This window comes from Podarcis melisellensis, assembly GCF_964234715.1.
Source record: "Podarcis melisellensis genome assembly, chromosome: 15".
In the NCBI taxonomy this organism is placed as follows: Eukaryota; Metazoa; Chordata; class Lepidosauria; order Squamata; family Lacertidae; genus Podarcis; species Podarcis melisellensis.
In genome coordinates, this window is record NC_138532.1 from 18,345,275 (window position 1) to 18,366,547 (window position 21,273).

General features: G+C 46.7%; 1 protein-coding gene across 2 annotated transcripts; it reads right to left on the reverse strand.

Moving 5' to 3' along the window:
• Positions 1 to 1,023: 1,023 nt before the first annotated feature.
• HTR3A (5-hydroxytryptamine receptor 3A) lies at positions 1,024 to 20,036 on the reverse strand. 2 transcript variants are annotated; one of them, XM_081889921.1, is made up of 9 exons: positions 19,655 to 20,036; positions 11,207 to 11,382; positions 10,053 to 10,097; positions 8,320 to 8,429; positions 7,196 to 7,365; positions 5,587 to 5,747; positions 3,761 to 3,971; positions 2,440 to 2,673; positions 1,024 to 1,561 (listed from the first exon to the last, which is right to left on the reverse strand). In XM_081889921.1, the coding sequence occupies exons 1-9, from the start codon at positions 19,737 to 19,739 to the stop codon at positions 1,272 to 1,274; spliced, it is 1,482 nt and encodes a 493-aa protein (XP_081746047.1). In that variant the 5' UTR covers positions 19,740 to 20,036; the 3' UTR covers positions 1,024 to 1,271. The 2 variants fall into 2 exon arrangements, with proteins under 2 accessions (XP_081746047.1, XP_081746048.1); XM_081889922.1 differs by having other exon boundaries at positions 11,207 to 11,373; positions 19,655 to 20,035.
• Between the last annotated feature and the right edge of the window lie 1,237 nt (positions 20,037 to 21,273).

The following is a 21,273-nucleotide window of genomic DNA, read 5'->3' on the forward strand; positions in this document are numbered from 1 at the left end:
GTTAATGCAAGCAGCTAGTTACTGTACAGGTGGGGAGGAACGTTATTTACAAAATGGGTGAACAGTCTGAGCATCATGCACCCTTGGCAGCACATGTCTGAGACATTTCAAGACGTCTGAAAAATATAGTCCCCAATAAGAAATGGCATCAGGGTACATGTGAGGGAGAGAAAATGCTGGTAGAACATAGTCTTCAGCAACAACTGGCCTCAAACCCAGTAAACAGATGCAGCAGGGAGGAAAGGATTGTAGCAAATGACTAGATGTGACCCTGGTTTTGGTTCTCCACTGTGAAACTTTCTTTGTATACAGTAGTAAGATAAAGGTAAAGGGACCCCTGACCATTAGGTCCAGTCGTAACCAACTCTGGGGTTGCGGCACTCATCTTGCTTTATTGGCCGAGGGAGCCGGCGTATAGCTTCCGGGTCATGTGGCCAGCATGACTAAGCCGCTTCTGGTGAATCAGAGTAGCGCACGGAAACGCCATTTACCTTCCCGCTGGAGCGGTACCTATTTATCTACTTGTACTTTGACGTGCTTTCGAACTGCTAGGTGGGCAGGAGCAGGGACCGAGCAATGGGAGCTCACTCCATTGTGGGGATTCAAACTGCCGACTTTTGATTGGCAATCCTAGGCAAGCTCCACTGCAAGATTTCTATTTCCACTGCAAATATATTTCTATATTTGGCATATTCTCGGGTTGACAGGGCGAGTTAAAGCAAAATAGCTTGGCCACCAGGATGAAACTCCTTTGTGCTGAGATGGAGGTGGGAAATGTGCTCTACAATGGAGCGTTGGCAATGAAAATGTAGAATTGGGGTGGAAAGCAGGAAGACTGGATTTAGGGTAGGGTAAAAAAATAAAAAAAATAGTTCCATGCAACTCATCTTCCTTTCCCCTTCTGGGATCCAGTTTGGAGCCAGAATCGGAATTTGTTTTTAACTGGCATGCATCATAAGGTATTTATTTATTTTTAGGATGTGTACAAACATCGCTTAGGAGCAACTGCATGTGCTTCTGCCCTTTTTGGCAGATAAGACAATTGGGGATGGCAGATCACAAGCCACTTAGGCAAGTATTGCACCTTGATAACAAAATAGATACACATTGACTAGTCTTAAGAGACACTTGAAGCCACCAATCTTAAGATGCATGTCCATGAGCAGTACCTCAGAGCCTGGGTCTAAGTTCTACATATCAATGAGTCCAAAGACCTTGAAAAGACTCATCAAGCATAACTGCTTGACAAACCTATCTGTATGGTGTGTGTCTCAGGCATATTGCCAGATGGACCACAGAGTGCCCAACGTGATGCTATAGGCCAGCACAGCTACTAGGTATGCCCGGAAAAGAAGAACATCCAGGACGTAGCCCACCTGCAGCCATTCACGGGCAATGTCACGGAATTCATCCCGCTTCTCCAGAAACTGGCGGATGGCTGCAATCTCTTGCAGGATACTCTCAACCACCAGTGAGCTCTCCCCTTGTGGCTGGGTCATAGTACCACTTGCTCCTCCTTCGAAGTCACGTGTGCTTTCACAGCTGTAGTGGTTCAGTTTGGCTGGAGAGAGGTAAAGGAAATAGTCGGTAAAGCTGAAACAAATATGAGGGACACACTGGGGAGCTGTGTCCCAGCCTAAGTGCCCTGGGTCTGTTCACAACAGCTCCCCACTTCGCTCATCGCAATCATTTCAATAACTTAATATGACAGCAAGGATCATTCGGTTAGGAACCTAAGGGTGGCCGCAGCTGACAGACAGCCAATCAAGATAGGTGGCGGTGGAGGAGGTGTTGTCTAGCAACCAGCCAGGTTGCCATGATCCTTGCTAAGGTTCTGATTGGCTATGTAAGGTAAAGGGACCCCTGACCATTAGGTCCAGTCATGGCCGACTCTGGGGTTGTGATGCTAATCTCGCTTTATTGGCCGAGGGAGCCAGCGTACAGCTTCCGGGTCATGTAGCCAGCATGACTAAGCCACTTCTGGCAAACCAGAGCAGCGCACAGAAACTCTGTTTACCTTCCCGCCGGAGCAGTACCTATTAATCTACTTGCACTTTGACGTGCTTTCAAACTGCTAGGTTGGCAGGAGCTGGGACCGAGCAATGAGAGCTTACTCCATCACAGGCATTGCCACCTGGCTATGTAGTTCTGAGGAAATTTTCCCCTGTATGTTTGGTTGCATGTCTACCCCTGCTGTCTCCAAGGCCTATAAATAAGATCAAACCTCTCTGTTCATTTCTCCCCATATTATGTCCTGTTTTTGTTCAGTTTGTCCAGTAAGATATTAACAGCTATTTTCTCTCTCGCTCTCTGCGCTCCATCTGCTTTCACTCAGTTAGCATTTCTATCCCCAATAATGTACCATTTGATATGGGCATCCATCTGAACAGAGTGTTCGCACGCTTCCATTCCCATTTGGGACTTTGATCTTGCTCTTACCTGTACTGTCATTGTTTTCCATGTTCCCGGAGATGTCAGAGCTCTGAGTGTGGACCGGACAGAACGTGTTCCTGTCTCGAATGCAGAGCAGGATGGTGGCCCGTTCCAGCACCCAGCGCTTCACCCAGTCAGGTACATGAGGCTGTAGATCTTGCTTATGCACGAGTCGCACTATGAGGATGGTCTCGGTCAAGCTAATGACCAGCAACGCCATGCACACCACAAAATAGACCCCTGTTGGAAGAAAGCCATGACCTTCAGCCGAGTCCATTTCTGAGCTAAGTAGCTCAGTTGGTTAGAGAGTGGCGCTGATAGCACCAAGGTTGCAGGTCCCATCCCTGTAAGGGATAGCTGCATATTCCTGCATGATCCTCAGGGTCCCTTTCCCATTCAAAGATTCTATGAGATAAAGCTTCTAGCAGCAGAAACAAGCCCTCCATTTCTCACACCCCCTCATCTCAGCCTTTGGGGCTCCTCAAAAACCCTGTGTGGGGCTGTTGTTCCTCCCTCAGTGAACACTCCTTTAACATTTCTTAGCCTAGATTCTTTCTCCCTTTCCTCTTTGGGCCGAGATCTGCACCTCAACCACACCTTCTCACACATGGAATAATGTTCAGATGATGCTGTAGGTAGCCCAAGCTGTGCAGTTCATTGGCCATGACCCACACTTCAGGACTGCTTGCAAAAAAACCTCAAAAGCAGGAAGGCATACCTAGGAAACTTGCCAATAATCCCCATGGAGCACACCAAGGCTTTTGTATATCCTGATGTATTTAAGCATTTTCAGCCTTTGCTTTGGGTTTTTTTCTGGAACTGAAACATTTTGGGTATGGAAAGCAACTAATAAAAAAATAATAATCATAATATGGCCGATGTCATGAGCACATCTGAACCATTTCTTGATTTATCTCGCAACTGACTGAACACAAGGCACCACCAGCCATGCTGCACAATTCATCCCATTCATGCTTTTGTCAATGGGGCTGCTGTGATCTTACCCAGCCCAGTATACCTGAAGGAGCATCTCCACCCCCATTGCTCAGCCCAGACACTGAGGTCCTCCTCCGAGGATCTTCTGCTGGTTCCCTCATTTCAAGAAGCTACAGGGAACCAGGCAGAGGGCTTTCTTGGTAGTGGCGCCCTCCCTGTGGAATGCCCTCCCTTCAGATGTGAAGGAGATAAAGAACTACACAACTTTTTGAAGACATCTGAAGGCAGCCCTGTATTGGGAGGTTTTTTAACGTTTTATGTCCCCACCCAGAGTGGCTGGGGAAATCAAGCCAGATAGGCAGGGTATAGATAATAAAATTATTATTATTACCTATCAGTGGGGTCCCAATAGCCGTGGCTGGCAGTGTATCAGAGACAATGATCAGGAAAACAGAGTAGCCCAAGAGCAGGGTGATCTTGAAGGAGACCCTCTCTCCACTGTCAGGAGGCAGGTAGAAGCCCACAATGTCCATGACCATCAGAAAGATGCTGGGAAGCAGTAGGCTGACGGCGTAAAAGAGGGGGCGTCTTCGGATGACCACCTGCCAAGGCACAAGGAGTCAGGCATGGGCTTTGGGTCTAGCTGAGACATGCTCTAATGGGTGGCTAGCTCTCCCTCAAATTCATCGTCCCATTTAATGCTTCCTAAGCTGCTGCAAAGTGGCACAAGCCAAGGGCTCCATTGGCACCAGGCGTCTGGCTAAGCTGGCAGGGGGGCATCAATGAGTCCTTTGGGATGTGCATCACTGCCCAGTCTTTCCTCCTGCTGCTGAAATATTTATGCCCTTCGCTCGCTGCAAAACTGCCTGTTAGGCAAGGTTAACCCTTCCTTCCCTGGAGCGGTGCTGGCTGATTCCACTGCCCATGGTTTCGCAACACATGGCCCCAAAATGTTCACCTTCATCATATTAGAAAAGCACCAAAGTCAAGATGCAGGGAATTCAGGAAAAGTCGCACTGGGTTTGCAAGACCTCTCCAAGCTGAGTATAATATTTCAAAGTTGGGAATCTGGTGAGGTCAGTGCTTTTTTACCTGAGGGTAATCAAGGGTAAACAGTACCAGCACCTTCCCTTGCCAAAAAATTGGAATGGAATCCATTCTTACAAATACTGTAGTTGGTTAAGATCTCATGAAGTACAATAACAACCTTGTAAAATATACAGCTTTGGGTGTGTTTTTTCCCCTCCACCCTTTATTTTCCTTTCTACACAGGTTCTGTTTCTCTTTCTCTCTTTTATTTAAGTCTCACCATGTTTAGTGCACACATAATTATGTACTTTTTGAATTTCCAATAAAGATTTTTTTTAAAAAAAAATTAAGTGTGGCACTTACTGTAACAACTTCAAGGTGAGTACCAGCATCATTTTCCCTTAAAAAAAAGCACTGGGTAAGATGATTTTAAAATATATATAAGTTATGAGATATATTGCGGGAAGAGGCCCCATTTTCTCTGAATGTGCATTTCAAGAAAGGAATGCTCAGGGGAAAACCAGGAAGAGAAATTAATGATATCTTAGAAATTCAGCCTTCTAAGAAGTCATCAAACATGATGTTCTGCAGTCCTGAAGCACAATGCCACAAAGCAATTGAATGCTGCTACATGATGTAGTGACCAAGGACAAAAGAGGGAAAATGAGGGTGAGGGTGAATGATGTTTGGCGAGCAGTGCCAAAAATCACACAAAAAATTGGGGGTGCCTTTTGGTCTTTCTGAATGAATTGTTTCAGCTGAGCTGTAGTTCCTGTGGCTTGCCTCCAATGACACACCACACTCAGAGTAGACCACTGAAATTAAGGGGCATGGATAACTTAGGCTCATGAATTTCAGTAGGTCTGTGCTGAGAAGAAGTTAATAGGCTACAACCCTGTGCTTTTATAAGGTATAGGTCATAATCTGCAGCAGACTGACTCGCCTCATTCTGATACTGAAGCATCTTTTTTCCCCTTCTGGATTCAGGTAGCTCCAGTGTAGAGAAAACCCATTTCTCCTCACTCCTCCTTTTGAAAACTAGCAAGAAAGTTGCAGCAGCAGCTTCTCATCGCCAGAGCTTTGCACCACTCTTCCACCTCCAGCCTTCTTTAACAAATAATATGCACTGAAGATTCTGTTTCTGGCTCCCACCCACCACCCCTGCCCAGGCCCACCAAAACTTCTTACGAAGAACTTCATCTCAGCATAGAAGTCGCTGTCACCAACACTGAACTCTCGGAACTGGCTGAGAACGTGCAGAAGCTCCCATTCCCCCTGGTTCATGAAGACACTCTTGTCATGTTTCACCTCCTCTGGGGTCCGCCACAGGGAGATGTTAATGTCCCGGACTGAGGAACAGAAGACAGGAAGAAAAGTAGGATGAGGGTGCCAAAGATATCATCCCCTGCAGGAATCCCCTCCCTTTCCCATGCTACACCCATCTCCAAGTGATTTGATGACCTTTCTGTGTGTCCCATCAAAGATATAACTTTGGACTGATGGCCACACATGAAAACCCCACAATGCGGGTTCCAAAATGAGAGCCCATTATATTAGCCACCCAGAGTGGCTGGGGCAACCCAGTCAGATGAGTGGCATATAAATACCATATTTTTCCATGTATAAGACTAGGTTTTCTTCCTTAAAAATAATGTCAAAAACTAGGAGGCGTCATACGATCTCTCCCATTTTCTTAAATCTGAGTCCCCCAAAACAGGGGGCATCTTATACATGGGGGCGTCTTATAGATAGAAAAATGTGTTGTTGTTGTTGTTAGTCACTGAAATGCCAGATGAATGGGCCACAACTCAACAAGCTAAGATGAGTGCATGCCTAGCACTTGAAGGAATGGGACCGTGTGAGAATCAGGTTCATTTAAAAGGTATTGGTGGCCATAGAATTTGCCAGGTTGGATCACATAAAAGGTCTGTCTTAAGCCACATATACACCATACATTTAAAACACTGTGATACCATTTTAAGCAGTCATGGTTTCTACCAAAGAATTCTGGGAGCTGTTAAGGGTCCTGAGAGTTGTTAGGAGACTCCTTATTCCCCTTCTGGAGCCACACTTCCCAGATTCCCTGTGAAGAGGGATTGCTTGTTAAACCACTCTGGGAACTGTGGTTCTGGGAGGGGAATAAGGTAAAGGGACCCCTGACCATTAGGTCCAGTATTGACCGACGCTGGGGTTACAGTGCTCATCTCGTTTTATTGGCTGAGGGAGCAGGCATACAGCTTCCGGGTCATGTGACCAGCAGGACTAAGCTGCTTCTGGTGAGCCAGAGCAGCACACGGAAACGCCGTTTACCTTCCTGCCGGAGCGGTACCTATTTATCTACTTGCACTTTGACGTGCTTTCAAACTGCTAGGTGGGCAGGAGTAGGGACTGAGCAATGGGAGCTCACCCCGTCATGGGGATTCGAACCACCGACCTTCTGATTGGCAAGTCCTAGGCTCTGTGGTTTAACCCACAGGGATCCCCTAATAGCTCTCAGCATCATTAGCAAACTACAGCTCCCAGAATTCTTTAAAATGGTCTCATAGTGCTTGAAACATGTAGTGTGGATGTGGGTTACATTCAGTGCTGTATTCCTGGGAGACTCACACCTCTAACAGTTTGCTCCTGTATCTGCTACTTGGAGGTAGGAAGCATATTCATATGATGCTTGTATTTAGCCATCACAATAAGCAGCTATTGACAAGCCTATTCTGCAGGGAGGAGGTTGAGGGGAGATGGCCTCTTCTCCCAGCATGCAGCAAGCCACCAGGCAAAATCAACACAACTGCTCACGTACTGTTATGCAGCCAGCTGGTGAAGGTCAGAGAGCAGTTCTGCACATCAAAGGGGAAGTTATAGATGTCCAGGCTGCAGGCAGTGACCACCTGGACAGGCTTGAGGTTCCGCACTTCCCCATGATGGAGGATGTAAACATAGGGAATATCGGGGGATTTCCCCACATCCACACTGCAGGAAACAGAGAGTGGGGGAGCCAAAGTGAGGGGAGAGAACATGAACCATTTGGGCTGCAGTCAAAACCCACCAAGCAATGGAACTCCTCCATCCCAGATTCCAGATGCTGAGCTACAAGTGGTTACCAGTAACAAAACATTGCAGCATGCTCCCTGTTCACGATTCTAGTCGCTCCACCACATTCCGCCTCTCCTACCCTAGATTCTCATTTGTCCTCTGGTCTCCTAGAACCTAGTCCAACACTCTGACCGCTATACCACACTAGACATGGATGGACCATAGGTCTGTCTCAGGAATGAACCCTGTAATTCTCCTCTGAATCCTATGAACCCTGTAATTCTCCTATCCCCCCCACCCCAGGTCTCAAGTGTGTTCTCTCTTGTGATGACCCATTAAAATAATGCACCCATTGTCCAATGAAGCTGTTTACCTTACAAACATGAATACGGAAAGGGAATTTTCCTCTCCTCCCCAAAGCGGCTTTCTGATCCTTGCTTAGGTCTTCCAGTGGTCACAATAGAAGGAGGGTGGTTTAGAACAATAACTCCATCCTCCCACCTTTCCTTCCTTCTTTCCCTCTTTTCCAAGTATGCATTGACGGCTCCACAGCTGCCCCTCCATTGTCTCTCCCTCTCTCTCTCTCTCCTCAGAAAATTTGAATCCCACGCCCAACACAGCAAGGGTAATTATGAGTGTTTATAGTTTTCCACTACTGGAACCGTCCCAATTTCTCAGCCTTCTCCCCATCTGCAATATACAGTACACAGAGGGGCAAGCCAGTGGAAAAGCATTGTCAAGAATACAAAGTGGAGAGGTTGGCTTGGGAAGGGAGGAACGGTGAGAGAACAGAAATAAATCCTCACATTCTCTTCCATCCCATATTTTCGGCTTCCACAATGTGGAAAGAGGATGGGGGGGGAGAGAACCCAAGAAGGATGGTGCACTTACAATTCATTGATAAGAATGTCTGGGACCCAGATGGCTTCAGTAGGGACAGACATCTGTGTGATGTTGTCAAAGTCCCTTGGATTCCACTGCAGAAACTCATCAATCCAGTGCTGCAAAACAGAAGGGAGGATCTGACACAGTGGTAGATGGAAATAAGTAGGTGGGGTGCTGTGCTGAACCACTTGTGGTTAGGTGTCAACTATTCTATTCTGGGATCTGATTTGAGGAAAGAATGGCTCTGGAGAGTTGCCAATCTCTTAGACAGCCAGGACTTGCACAGACAGAGCTATATAACTGTTTAACTGTAACTTTAAGAAACTTGTTACAGATAGGTAGCCATGTTGGTGTGCCGTAGTTGAAACAAAATAAAAATATTCCTTCCAGTAGCACCTTAGAGACCAACTAAGTTTGTTATTGGTATGAGCTTAGTTGGTCTCTAAGGAAGGAAGGAAGGAAGGAAGGAAGGAAGGAAGGAAGGAAGGAAGGAACATTTTTATTTTGTTTAAGAAACTTGTGGTTGAGTTTTCTTTTCCCCTCCTCCCTGTGCATACCTGGGTTGGAGGAGAGGAATTTTTCACTTTCCACCCCATTTCTGCACTTTGAAAGGGGGAGCAGGGGTACTGAGATTCCTGTGGAGCGGAGAGCCTCAGTGGAGGCTGTGGGGGGCTTTGATCAGCCAAAAGGGGAGGCTGAACAGAAGCCTACACAAGAGGGACCAGTCTTGTCACCTAGAACCAAGCACCACCTTCTTAGATGGGAGCAGCCCCACCTGCCCCAACAGAGTGTTTGCTGGCAAGCTCAACATCACCACAAGGCAAGCGAGTCTTGTGAGTGAACACGCCTTGCCTTGCCTCACCTCATCTTTAAAAGCAGGAGAGGTGGGGGATCTTGTTGGGACATCTCCATCACTTCTGTCCAGTTCTGAACTTCTGGCCCTGCTTTTTAGCTCCTAAATTGTGACTCTCAAGCAGCATATCTGCTGCTGAGCTTGTACTGTTACTTGTCTGAATAAATATATCATCCTTACTTCCAAGTAATAGCCTCTGTCTGTGTTGGGTGGGAGCCAAGATGCTCCCTATCATTCATTTTTTTTCTCATTTAGCATGCTTCTCTTTTCTTTTTTCTATTGTAAGATGCAGCCTTCTGACCCACCTGCACCTCTGAGGGTGAGGCCTGTTTTATTTATAAGCTGCTCACATCATGCGCTCTCATCTTCCCTCCTATGCTACTTCATCCCTCAAACATGCTGTGGGGCAAACTTCCTTCTTCCTTTGGTACCCAAAATAGTGACCTTCTAAATTGCTGTACAAACCATCAGCGTGCTAGCCTAGCCCAGGCTTGTGCCCCAGGGTCACGTTGGTGCTACTAATGCAATGGTGTGACTTCTCCCCCAGAGGTGCACACCATTGTCTCTAGAGACAGTTTGATGCCAAAAACAAAGTCTGAACACCAGGAGCAACTTGTATTGGGAAAAATGGGGCTTAATTGCCTCTCTATGCTGTCAAATGCTTAGTGCTTATGGCAGATGCTGCCTAGCTTTCCAGTACAGAACCCCAGCCAAATAGTCTGCAGAAGCAGCACAGCAGAGGGGGACTATGGAGTCCAGTGAATAGAAGGTTGCATCCTATGAATCAAGAGACCTATGTGGTGTCAGTGATGAGAAGTTGCTAGGTCAAAGGGGTTGGGCAGGAAAGGAGGAGAGCAAATTGCTCCCATTGGCACAGCATTCTTACCTGTCTGTACCAGATATACGTTGTCAGGACTTGGTTTTTCTCATCCTGTTGTTGAAAACAGAGAAGCAGAGATCAGGCTAATGAAACCAAAGGGTCGGTTTCACTATTGACCTCCCTATATGGCTGGCTGCAGGAAAGTAAGGTGACACCTTAAAGAATTTGCAGGGAGCCCCCATAAGCAATCAGACAACAAACAACACAGTGCATGCAGGCACAGTAAGAAAGAAGAAGCAGCCAGTCCCAGCACTATATCTCTAACATGCCTATGTTTTTAGACTCTTTTGGTATATTTACAGGGTGTATCCAGCATAGCACTCAGCAGCACCTTCCATCAGAATAAGGATTTCTGCTTGTGCAAAGAAACTTCCCCTCTGTCCTCTCCTCACCCCTTGCACCCCTAAATCTGTTCTGAAAGTTCCCCCAACCGTACACAGGAAAAGGAGAAGGGGAGTTCTGCTGCACAAGTAGAAATCCTTGAGCTGATGGAACACCTAAATTCGGTACTGCCCACATTTTGCATTTTTTTTACATGCATAGAAACACACCATGGATGTACCCATCTGGAAAGAGAAAAACAATCCTAAGTGATGCTTTAGAAGTGAACCCCTCCTCTTTCATTAGTCACTTAAAATCAACAGATAAATTCCAATTCTGTCATGTGAATCAGGGATGGGAAGCTTCTGTCACACATACACACACAAACACAAACATCCTGACATTGCTGGGATCCAACTCCCATCAGTCTCCCCATCTGCCCCAACCAGCATAGCCATTGGTCAGGGATGATGGGAATTATACTCCAGCAGCATGGGGGGCACAGGTGTTCCCCATTGCTGATGTGAGACATTGTGGAGACCAGCTTCTTTAAATGCCCAAAGCAGAAAACCTGGACATGAGTGGGAGGGTATTGTTTTCATTTCTTGCTATGTTATGCATTTTTGTGTTTTTATATCGTAAACCTCCTGTGATCTTCGGATGAAGGGTGGTATAGAAATTTAATAAATTATAGTAATAAATAAAAATCTTGTATCTCCCTGGGAGATGGCAAGGGCTACCTAAATTCAGGTAGATCATGTCTGTCACCTTGCCCACAGTGATACATGGGAACAGGAAACCTGGACCATTTGAGAGAGATGGAGGAGGAGAAGACCTACCACACTCAGGATGGCATAGACCATGACATCGATGGCCACATTGGTGGTCTTCCTCCAGTTCCGAACAGGACGGACATCCTTTTTGTAGTTGGAAAATAAATAATCAGAGAGCAGGCGGAGAGCAGGCTTAGTCAAGTTTGCTTGTTTGCTGGCTGTTTTATGATAAGCTGGAGAAGCTGGAAAAGAAAACAATGTCTGTCATTGACCGTATCTTCTTGGCAGTAAAACTCCCTGAAGGTGATTTTCTGCAGAGGTGGTTTTAGACTGGCATGACCCATGCAGCGGCACTGGGCGCTGGACTACAGGGGGCACTACAACAATGCTGTAGAATGGAGAGCAAGAGGTGGGGGGGCACCGAATTTTAGCATCACACAGGGTGCCGCTGATATTTGAGAGCCCAAAGCCTGCCACTGCTTTCTGCATGCAAAAAAAAAAAAATCTTGGACCCTTGGCTTTCTGACTCCTGGTTTCCTGACTCTTGGACCCTTGGCTTCCTGACTCCTGGTTTCCTGACCCTTGGACCCTTGGCTTCCTGACTCCTGGTTTCCTGACTCTTGGACCCTTGGCTTCCTGACCCCTGGACTGCTGACCCTGGACTGCTGATTCCTCCTTCCTGACCTCTACCCCGGTCCTGACGTAACGAGCCAGGACTCCGACTGCCTGTAACCCGGACCATGACACTATTCTAGTAAATAGGAGGCTCTTCCCCACTCACAGCCTAAAGGAAATGCAAGAATGATTGGGGGTGGAGGATGCAGTTGTGGAAGGAAAGGTTAACCTTCCCATCCGCATGCAATGTGATTCCCTCATTGAAAACAGACTATGTGCTACATTTAGGCTTGATGGGTGCTCCAATCGGCTCTAATCAAGATTGTAAACAGCTTAGTGGTGGGCATGTACACTGGTAAAAGCTTTCTGGGAAATGATATATAATGAATTAAAGAAAATGTTTAAAAACACATTTGTTTAAAAAAAAATCCAGAAGCTTTTCTGTTAGGTATAATAGGTGAAGAGATACTGAAAGAGGATAAAAGACTTTTTACCGTAGTTTTCGCTCCATAACACGCATTTTTTTCCTCCTGGAAAGTAAGGGGAAATGTCTGTGCGTGTTACGCAGCGAATGCTTCCCTCCTCCGTGGCTCGCTTTGAAACAGCAAAGCGGGAGAAGAGCCGGTGAGTGGGGAAGAGAGAGGGACAGAGAGCCTGCTTCTTTAAAGGAGCAAAGCAGGAGAGGAGAGGAGCTGCTTACACGAGTGTAAGCGGCTCCTGTCCAGTTGGCTCCTTTAAAGCAAGCAGGCTCTCTGTCCCTCCTCCCCACTCAGCTCGCTAAATAGCAGCAAAGTTTTTCAGCTCGCTGAGCGGGGGGGGGGGGTGAGCCGGGGAGGAGGGAGAGAAGCAGAGCCTGCTTGCTTTAAAGGAGCAAAGTGGGAGAGGAGAGGCGCCTTCTCCCCTTATACCCCTCTTCTGCATTATTAGCAGCATCCTTCTCGACCCACCCCACGTGTGCTCCTTGTCCCTTGAGTGCTTTCCCTTCCCTCCCCATTTAAAACGTGGTTACAAAGCACAGATCCACATGGATCCTCAGGATTTTTGCACTGGGTCACCCCAAATTCACCATCAGATCACATAGCATGTCCATGGTTACAGTTTGCACCAAAAAAAATCACGCACCCACTGTTGCCTGGGGCCGCAGTGGTGCAAAAACGTGGTTGCAAACATGGCTCCACATGGATCCTCAGGATTTTTGCATTGGGCTACCCCAAACTCACCGTCAGATCACATGTCTGTGGCCACAGCATGAACCACAAAAATCATACATCCACTGTTTCGTTTACAGAAACATTGTAAAATTAATGAATGTTAGAAGGATGTTGGAATGAAGTTATGTGGCTTTAGCAGAAATGTTATAAAGGTTTAGAAAAAAACAGACTGTTAATTGGTGAAAGGAGGGAAAGTAAAGTTATATTAATATTAAGATAAATTACAGGACAAAAATTGGAAAAGATGGAAAGGATTTGCTGAAATAGCTAACCGAACTAGAATACAAAAAATGGAGGTGTGAGGAGGTCAAGGAAACAAGTAAATGAAAGATAAGTTATGGGAAGATTTGTTGTGTTTTTTAATTGTTTGTATTTTTCTGTTTTTCTGTTTTTCTTTTCTTCTTTTTTCTTTTACTTATTGTGATGTGTTGTTTTGCTTTTGTTTAATATGGTGTTTTTACTTTTGTTTTTTGTAACCCTTAAAACCTTAATAAATATTACTTTTAAAAAAAGATATTTTTTTTCTTGTTTTCCTCCTCTAAAAACTACGCGCGTGTTATGGTCGGGTGCGTGTTATAGAGCAAAAAATACGGTATGTATGCAACGATGGCAGCGAGAATGCTTCTAGCCCAGAGATGGAAGGAAGGGGAAGTACCAACAAGAGAAGAATGTCAGACAAAACTGATGGAGTACGCAGAGATGGTGAAACTGATGGGGAACATCAGAAACTAGGAAGATCAAGTATTGTTAAAAGACTTCTTGATCTTTTCCACCAGATCAGGTTCTGTTCTGTCATGAAACAGTGGACCTTATGAAGACAAAGACTTGCTACCATCTTGTTAAAATCGGTGAATTGTAATGAATTGATGCAACAAACAAACAACCAAAAGTAGCATCGCCCACCTCTACTTTCAGAGTTGCGGCTGTTCCAGCAGTAATAGCACAGAAATTTTCCTTTGATGCAAGCTTATCTTGCAAGGCAGCTCACAATGGGAGGGAAAAAGCCAGGTCAAAACAGCAGAGCTGCTGCTTGCCTGCCTGCCTGCCACGTCTCTCCCTGAACATGACTTCCTAAGACTGGGGCACAATTCACACTTTGCAAGCAGCCCCTAATTGGAATAGATCTGCAGGTGCTTGGGGGAGAGCATCCTTAGAGGAGGCTTTTCAAGCAGACCCCTCTGCCTTTTCATACCATCCATAATTCCTCTAAGCTAGCTGGGCGCACGAGCTTCAGGCAGCTGGAGGGAGAAGACGGGGAGGGCCAGGCAGAGAGAAGAAAACAAATTAGGGGAGTCCGCTGAAAGCAGGCTGGCTGGGTAATTCAATGGCAGATTTTGCCTTTGTCTCTTCCAAATGACCCTTAAAGATCCAACTGGCATGCAGCAAGGTCTACAGCTGGCTAGGGTTGGCTACAGGATTAGCTCTTGGGCCTTTTGCCTCTGCTATTGAGGTTTTTTGGGGGGAGGGGGTGGTTTATGCACTCTTGCTAAAATGACAGAGAGAGGATTTGATGGGTTGTCCATGGTCCAGCTGTCGGGAAGGGAGGGAAGAAGCTTGGAGGACTCATAGATTCACTGGGCTCTTGAAAACATCATGCCGAAGAACTCAGTCCCAAGATGCTCCTGGATTCTGCAAACTGAGCATGGAGGTGCATGTGCTGAGCCAAGGGCTAGTGGACTTGGCTTGCTCCCAGCCAATGGCTTTGGGGACCTGTGCTTTTGGAAGGAGCAGGAGTGACACACATTTTGACAACAAATCTTTGACACACATTTCTCAGCCCTTTTCAAAAAGACTCCAGTACGCAGGAGTAAAACAAGCTTTTCTATCTCTTCCACCCCCATATTTCCTGCATGCAGCAGATGGGAGTGGGATCTGTTTTTTTAGAAAAAAATAAAACAAAAAACAGCACATTGGGGTTTGTTAGTTTTTCACATGCCAGGAACACAATGAATGTTGTTTTTCACCTAGAAATGGCAAAGAGGTGGTGGAATTTGGAGCAGCCTTGGGCTGACTGATGTCTGGCAGGGATGCAGACTGAGGCAGGCAGGGCACCCTCTGATGGAAGGGAAGAATTTCATTCAAATCCATCTTCGAGAAAAGTGGCAGTCATTTGAGGGAGCTGAGTGGTTAAGAATGTAAGAAGAAACCTGATGGATCAGGCCAATGCCCCATCTAGTCCAGCAATCTGTTCTTACACTGGCCAACCACATGCTCCAAAGAAACCCAACAACACTCCACAACACTGTTGTGATTTCCAGCAACCGAGACAGGCATACAGGTGTGGAGCTAGAACACAGCCATTATGGCTAATAGTAACTGGCCGCTTTCTCCACCATGAATTTCTCCCAATCCTCTTCTAAAGGCATCCAAGCTGGTGGCCATCACTGCCTCCTCCTTGGGTAATGAGTTCCATAGTTTAACTATGTGTTGCATGAAGAAGCCCTTTCTTTTGCCTATATTGAATCTTCTAGAGTTAGTTTAGAGTCTCTCTCCCTCCCTCTCCTCCTCCTCTCTCTCGCTGATTGATCTCTCTGGCTCAGGGGTAGCCAACATAGTACCTTCTACATGTTGTGGGGTCCAACTTCCAGCATCATGGACCATTGCCTGTTCTGGTTTGGGCTCATGGGAGCTGTAGTCCAGAGCTTCTGGAGGACACCCCATCAGCTAACCTTGTCTGAGCTTCTACCTCACTGGCTGTGTCTTCTTTGAAGGTGAATTTCCAGGGTTAAAGTTCCAGACACTCTGACCTGCAATGGATTCAGGTTGAAGGACTGAGAAAAGTCCTTATATATCTGAGAACCTGGAGAGTTGCTACCAGTCATACTGAGCTAGAACACGATTCCCCAACCTAGTGCCCCCCACAATATTTTGGCTTCATAGTCAGTGGCTGTATACCAGTTTCTGGAAACCACAGGAGAGAAGAATGCCCTTGTGCTTGTGCGCTTCCTAGAGAAGGCATCTGGTTGGCCTTGTGAGAACAAGATGCTCAACTTGATAGTCCATTGGCCTGGTACAGCTAATGACAACCACTTCCATCATCCCCAGGCAGCATGTTCAATGACCAGGGATGATGGGAGTTGTAGTCCAGCAACATCTAGATGGCCCCTAGAATAGCCTGCTGGATCAGGCCAATGGACTATCAAGTTCAGCATCTTGCTCTCACAGTGGTCAACCAGAAGCCCCAATGAGAAGCCCAAAAGCAGGACATGAAAGCAGCAGGAAACCACTCCTGTGATTTCCAGCAACTTGTACTCAGAGACCTCCAGCAGTATATTGTAAGGCTGGAAAAGGTCCACCCAAATGATGGGAAGGGCTGTAGCTCAGCTGGTAGAGCACCTGCTTTGTACGAAGAAGGTCCCAGGTTCAAGTCCCATCATTTCCAGGTAGGAATAGGGGAGACCCCCTGCATGAAATCCCAGGGAAGCACCACCAGTCAGTGTAGACAATGCTGAGCAAGATGGACCACGGGGTGTGACTCAGCATCAGGCAGTTTCCTATGTTCATCTTGGAAGGATAAAGCACCTTCCCTGCAAGGAAAAGCCAAAAGCATTTTGGAGCTTTTCAGTTGGGCGGGGAGTATCTTGGTGAGGGTCATGATTGAGGTTTATCAAATTATGTATGGTGTTGAAAAAGTGGATAAGAGAATTACTTATACCCCTCCTTCCACTTTCCTAATACTAGAACTCGGGGTCATCCAATTATTCACTGGCAGTAGGTTCAGGACCGATAAGAAAGTACTTCTTTGCACAATGTGCAATTAATGTATAGGATTCTCTGCCACAAGACAGGGAGAGACGGTTGCTGACTGAGATTCTTCTTAACGGTAAGGTATTAGGCAGGTTCAGGAGGGTGAGTTTATCAATGGCTACTCAGTTTTGATGGCTGCATGGAAATGTCATGTTCCGAGGCACTCTATTTCTGCATGCCAGCTACCGGGGAACAACAACTAGAGAGGGCTGTTGTTTTCTTGCCCTACTTGTGGGCATCTTGGGAGCTTAAGACTGGCCATTTTGAGAAACTGAATGTTGCACTAGGTGGACCTTTTGGTCTGACTCAGCAGGACTCCTGCTATGTTCTTATGGATTATTTAGGTAAAGGTAAAGGGACCCCTGACCATTAGGTCCAGTTGTGACCGACTCTGGGGTTGCGGTGCTCATCTCACTTTATTGGCCGAGGGAGCTGGCGTACAGCTTCTGGGTCATGTGGCCAGCAGGACTAAGCTGATTCTGGCAAACCAGAGCAACGCACAGAAATGCCGTTTACCTTCCTGCCGGAGTGGTACCTATTTATCTGCTTGCACTTTGACATGCTTTTGAACTGCTAGGTTGACAGGAGCTGGGACCGAGCAACGGGAGCTCACCCTGTTGCGGGGATTCAAACCGCTGACCTTCTGATTGGCAAGTCCTAGGCTCTGTGGTTTAACCCACAATGCCACCCGTGTCCCTATGGATTATTTACAGTATCCCTAATAAATCTGGCCACAGCCCTGCTGAAAATGTGCCCCAATCAAGACCCATTGGAACAAACATGTTGTGCTCACCCGACCTTCTTTCCATAGAATCATAGAATCGTAGGTTTGGAAAGGACCACAAGGGTCATCTAGTCCAACCACCAGCAATGCAGGAATCTTCTTGTCCAAGGTGGGGCTCCAACCCACAACTTTGAGATCAAGAGACTCTAACTCTACCAATTGAGCTATCCCTCGTCCAGGTTCATTTCAACGGGATTTTGAGACAAGGACTTCAAGACAGTTTCTGCCACCAATCATGAAACCACATGTGCAATTCTCGATGGAGAACCTGTGGCCTTCCAGATGTTGTTGAACTATATCTCCCATCAGCCCTGGCAGCCATCGTGCCTACAACCAGGAATGATGGGAGCTGTAGTCCACCCAGCAACATCTGGAGGGCTACAATTTCCTCACTTTGTCCTGACATTCCACATTTTGGTCACTTTTCCAGAACATTAACATTGTGCTAGTTTACATTAAGAGGAGGGATGATCCCAAAATGAAAGCCATGTTCAAACCTGTCTTGGGATGGCAACCAAACAACAGCAGATATCCAGTATTTTCCAACTCCTCTACATTCTCCTCCCACTGCTTAGCAAACCAAAGAGCCCCTAATTGACAGATGATCATTAGCTAACCCGGTCCATTGTGTTGTCAGGAACAGGAAGCCTGAGCAACAACACAATCATCTGTTCTCTGCACCGTTGCTGCCGTCCAATGATTTCAACCCCCGCCATTCTGAGCAATGAGTGATACACAGAACTGGGTTTTCCAAGTTCAACTTGGCTCAGGCAACAGGTTCTGAAACAACATGTCCCCACCCCCCACCCCCCACCCCAGTGCTTTATTGTTCTCCGCAGGTCTGTGAATAAATGTGCACTTTTCCATCTCTCCAGTCTCCTCTGCCCCCAGTTAGTTCAAATGATAAGAAACTTGAAATTAGAATAAAAAGCCAAAATTATCTGTTCAAAACTTGGGGTGTGTTTTTAAGGTAGCAAGCCTAAATCATTTTTTAAAAAGTAAAAAAAAAGTTGCACTTTACTTGCAAAAACAAAAGGTATTGTGATTCATCCACACAAATATTAAATATTGCTTTTAATATCCCATGAAGAAAAGCACCTCTTCATCCAGATCCAGCACTTTCTATTAAAAGAATGTGGAAGACATAAAGCACTAGAGAACCAGGGGTACCATCAGGTCAGAATGTTAGGGCAGATGCCCAAGGACTCTATCAGCAAAACTGAGCAAGAGGAGCCCCAAATACAGCAGAGCTGGGTTACAATATTTTGAAGTTGTGCATACCTGTATTATTGTCATCTAAACAGTGGGAGCACAAGGCCAGCAAGTCTGGAGTCTGCACCAGCCTTCCCAACCTGCTGCCCTCCTGATATTGCTGGACTCCCAAACTCCCACCAGCCCCACCCAGTATGGCCAATGGTTAGGGATGAAGGGCGTTGGGTCCAATCTTATCTAGAGGGCCACAGGTTAGGGAGGCTGCTCTAAAATGAGATAAATGCACCACAAAGTAGAAAAGAACCCTGCTGAACTGATGATGCTTTAAGCTGATCATTCTATTTCCAGCAGTGCAATAGCTCACGTGAAGGGCATGAAAACAATTGCTCTCTTCTTCTTCTTCTCCCACCCACTACACCTGGGATTTGGAGGTAGACTTCCTCTGAATCTGGAGGTTTCATTCATTAGCCATCAAGTCTCATAGCCACTAGCAGACCTCTCATCCTCCTGTATAAATGTGTCTTATGCCCTTTTAAAGCCATCCAAGTGAGGAGCTGCCTTTGCAGCTTGTGGCAGCAAATTCCAGAGTAATATTTTACAAGAAGGCTTTCCTTTCTCTCTCTCTCTCTCTCTCTCTCTCTCTTTAGTTTCAACTTATCCTCGCCTCGCCTCCCCTCAATTCAAAACTCAGGATTGCCCTGGAGCAATCCAGTATTACTGAACAAAAGCTAGCCGCCAATGTTCTTTCATAAACATACAGCAACACAGGACCCAGAGTTCAGATGATTCGAGTTGCACCGCTGTCTTTAATACGAAACGTTTGGCAGCCGCTCCGAATCGACCTCGCAAATGCGGACAGCACCCCCTGCCCCCCTACAAAGTCTCTCCTTCAGCTCACAGGCACAAAACAAGCAGCCTTTCAAACTTTTGCTCAAGTTTCCTTACCTTTGCATTGCAGCACAGAAGTAAAGAACAGCAGGAGCAGAGAGACCCCCAGAGCAGAGGGAGCCATGAGCACCTTGGGGAGCATGGAAAGCACTTTATGGCTCAATGCGTCTTCCGATCGCCTTGACACAGCAGAGGAAATCTTATGGTTCCCTCTCGCACCCCTTTCTTCCACTCTGTCTTTGCCTCTGCAGAGAAATTAAATGCAATTAAGGAGGCAGAGCGTACTTTATTCCCCTCCTTTCTTGTTTCCCCCTAACTGTTGGATTTTTAAAAAATGCATAATTAATGTTGCAATCAGTCTCCCTCTGCTGCCTCAAGTTTCAGGCAGAGAGGACTCCAAGATTTTCACCCACCCACCCAAGCTGATGTCATGCAAAGATGCTCAGGGATTGATGCTCATCACTGCTGCATCCCTTTGGTTGCGGGGAGGGCAGGGTACCACTGTCTGAGCTCTCTGTGCGAGGGTAAAACCTGAGAGGCCACGCAGAACCCGAGACTCACTTGAGCGCTGGTCCTGACAAATTGATGAGGACATTTCAACGATAATTTCTGCATTAACGTATCAAGTGCTGCGATAAGGGTGCGGCTGGGAGCAGATAATGTTAGCACAATCTCTGACAGGACTGAAACACTGAACTTCAAGTTACACGGTGCGGGAATTCAAGCTGCAGAACCACAAGGCATCCCTCTGTGGAACAAAAGTTATTCAACTCACAATGCACTTAAGACAGACTTAGAATGGCTGCCACGTACAATTTACTGGCTATCGTCTGCGCAAGCTCTATCCATATGTGGGAGGTGCTTGGAGTGTCAGAAGCCAGAGGTCACGTTAAGGGGCACTTGTGTCATTCCCCACCTCCTCTGCTTTATCACTATTCCTTTTGTGTGGGGAAGGTGATGGAGGACAAGGCTGAGGCTGTGGCGTAGCGTGGGGGGCGCAGGGGGGGCCGGCCAAACCAGGCGCAACATCTGGGGGGGGGCGCTCGCACTCGCAGTGCTAAAATCAGTGCTAAAATCCACGGGTTAGGGGGCGCAAATTACTTGCCTTGCCCCGGGTGCTGACAACCCACGCTACGCCACTGGGCTGAGGCCCAACCTATGAGGGAGGAAATTGGGTATGGGAGGAGACTTGCACTGTGAACGTCAAAACTTTCTGGGTCTCTAAAGCTGAAGTCTGAAGTGTCCTGGCCTTGAAGTAAGAGGCATTGTCTACCCGGAGCAGAAATATATGGTAGAGTGAGTCTCAGATCCTCCAAGTGCCCCTATTTTCCAGGGACAGTCTGGATTTACAGAAGCCATCCCAGGTGCAAACTTTATACAGTGGTACCTCTGGTTAAGAACTTAATTCGTTCTGGAGGTCTGAAACTGTTCTTAACCTGAGGTATCACTTTAGCTAATGGGGCCTCCCACTGCAGCCAGGCGATTTCTGTTCTTATCCTGAAGCAAAGTTCTTAACCCGAGGTACTATTGCTGGGTTAGCAGAGTCTGTACCCTGAAGCGTCTGTAACCCAAGGTACCACTGTAATGAGAAATCACGTTGGTGAAAGATGGAACTCCACAGCGCCATCTGGTGTCACAGTGTTATAATGCATATAAAACACTTTTTCTTTACTAAT

What these genes read in the sequence shown, in the direction of transcription:
- HTR3A (XM_081889921.1), bottom strand. Translation starts at nt 19,739, where the DNA reads ATGCTCCCCAAGGTGCTCATGGCTCCCTCTGCTCTGGGGGTCTCTCTG. An exon ending in CGTATATCTGGTACAGACAG is followed by an intron (nt 8,430 to 10,052) that starts GTAAGAATGCTG and finishes TCTGTTTTGCAG; the next exon opens with CACTGGATTGATGAGTTTCT. An exon ending in ATGCTGAGATGAAGTTCTTC is followed by an intron (nt 3,972 to 5,586) that starts GTAAGAAGTTTT and finishes GTGCCTTGGCAG; the next exon opens with GTGGTCATCCGAAGACGCCC.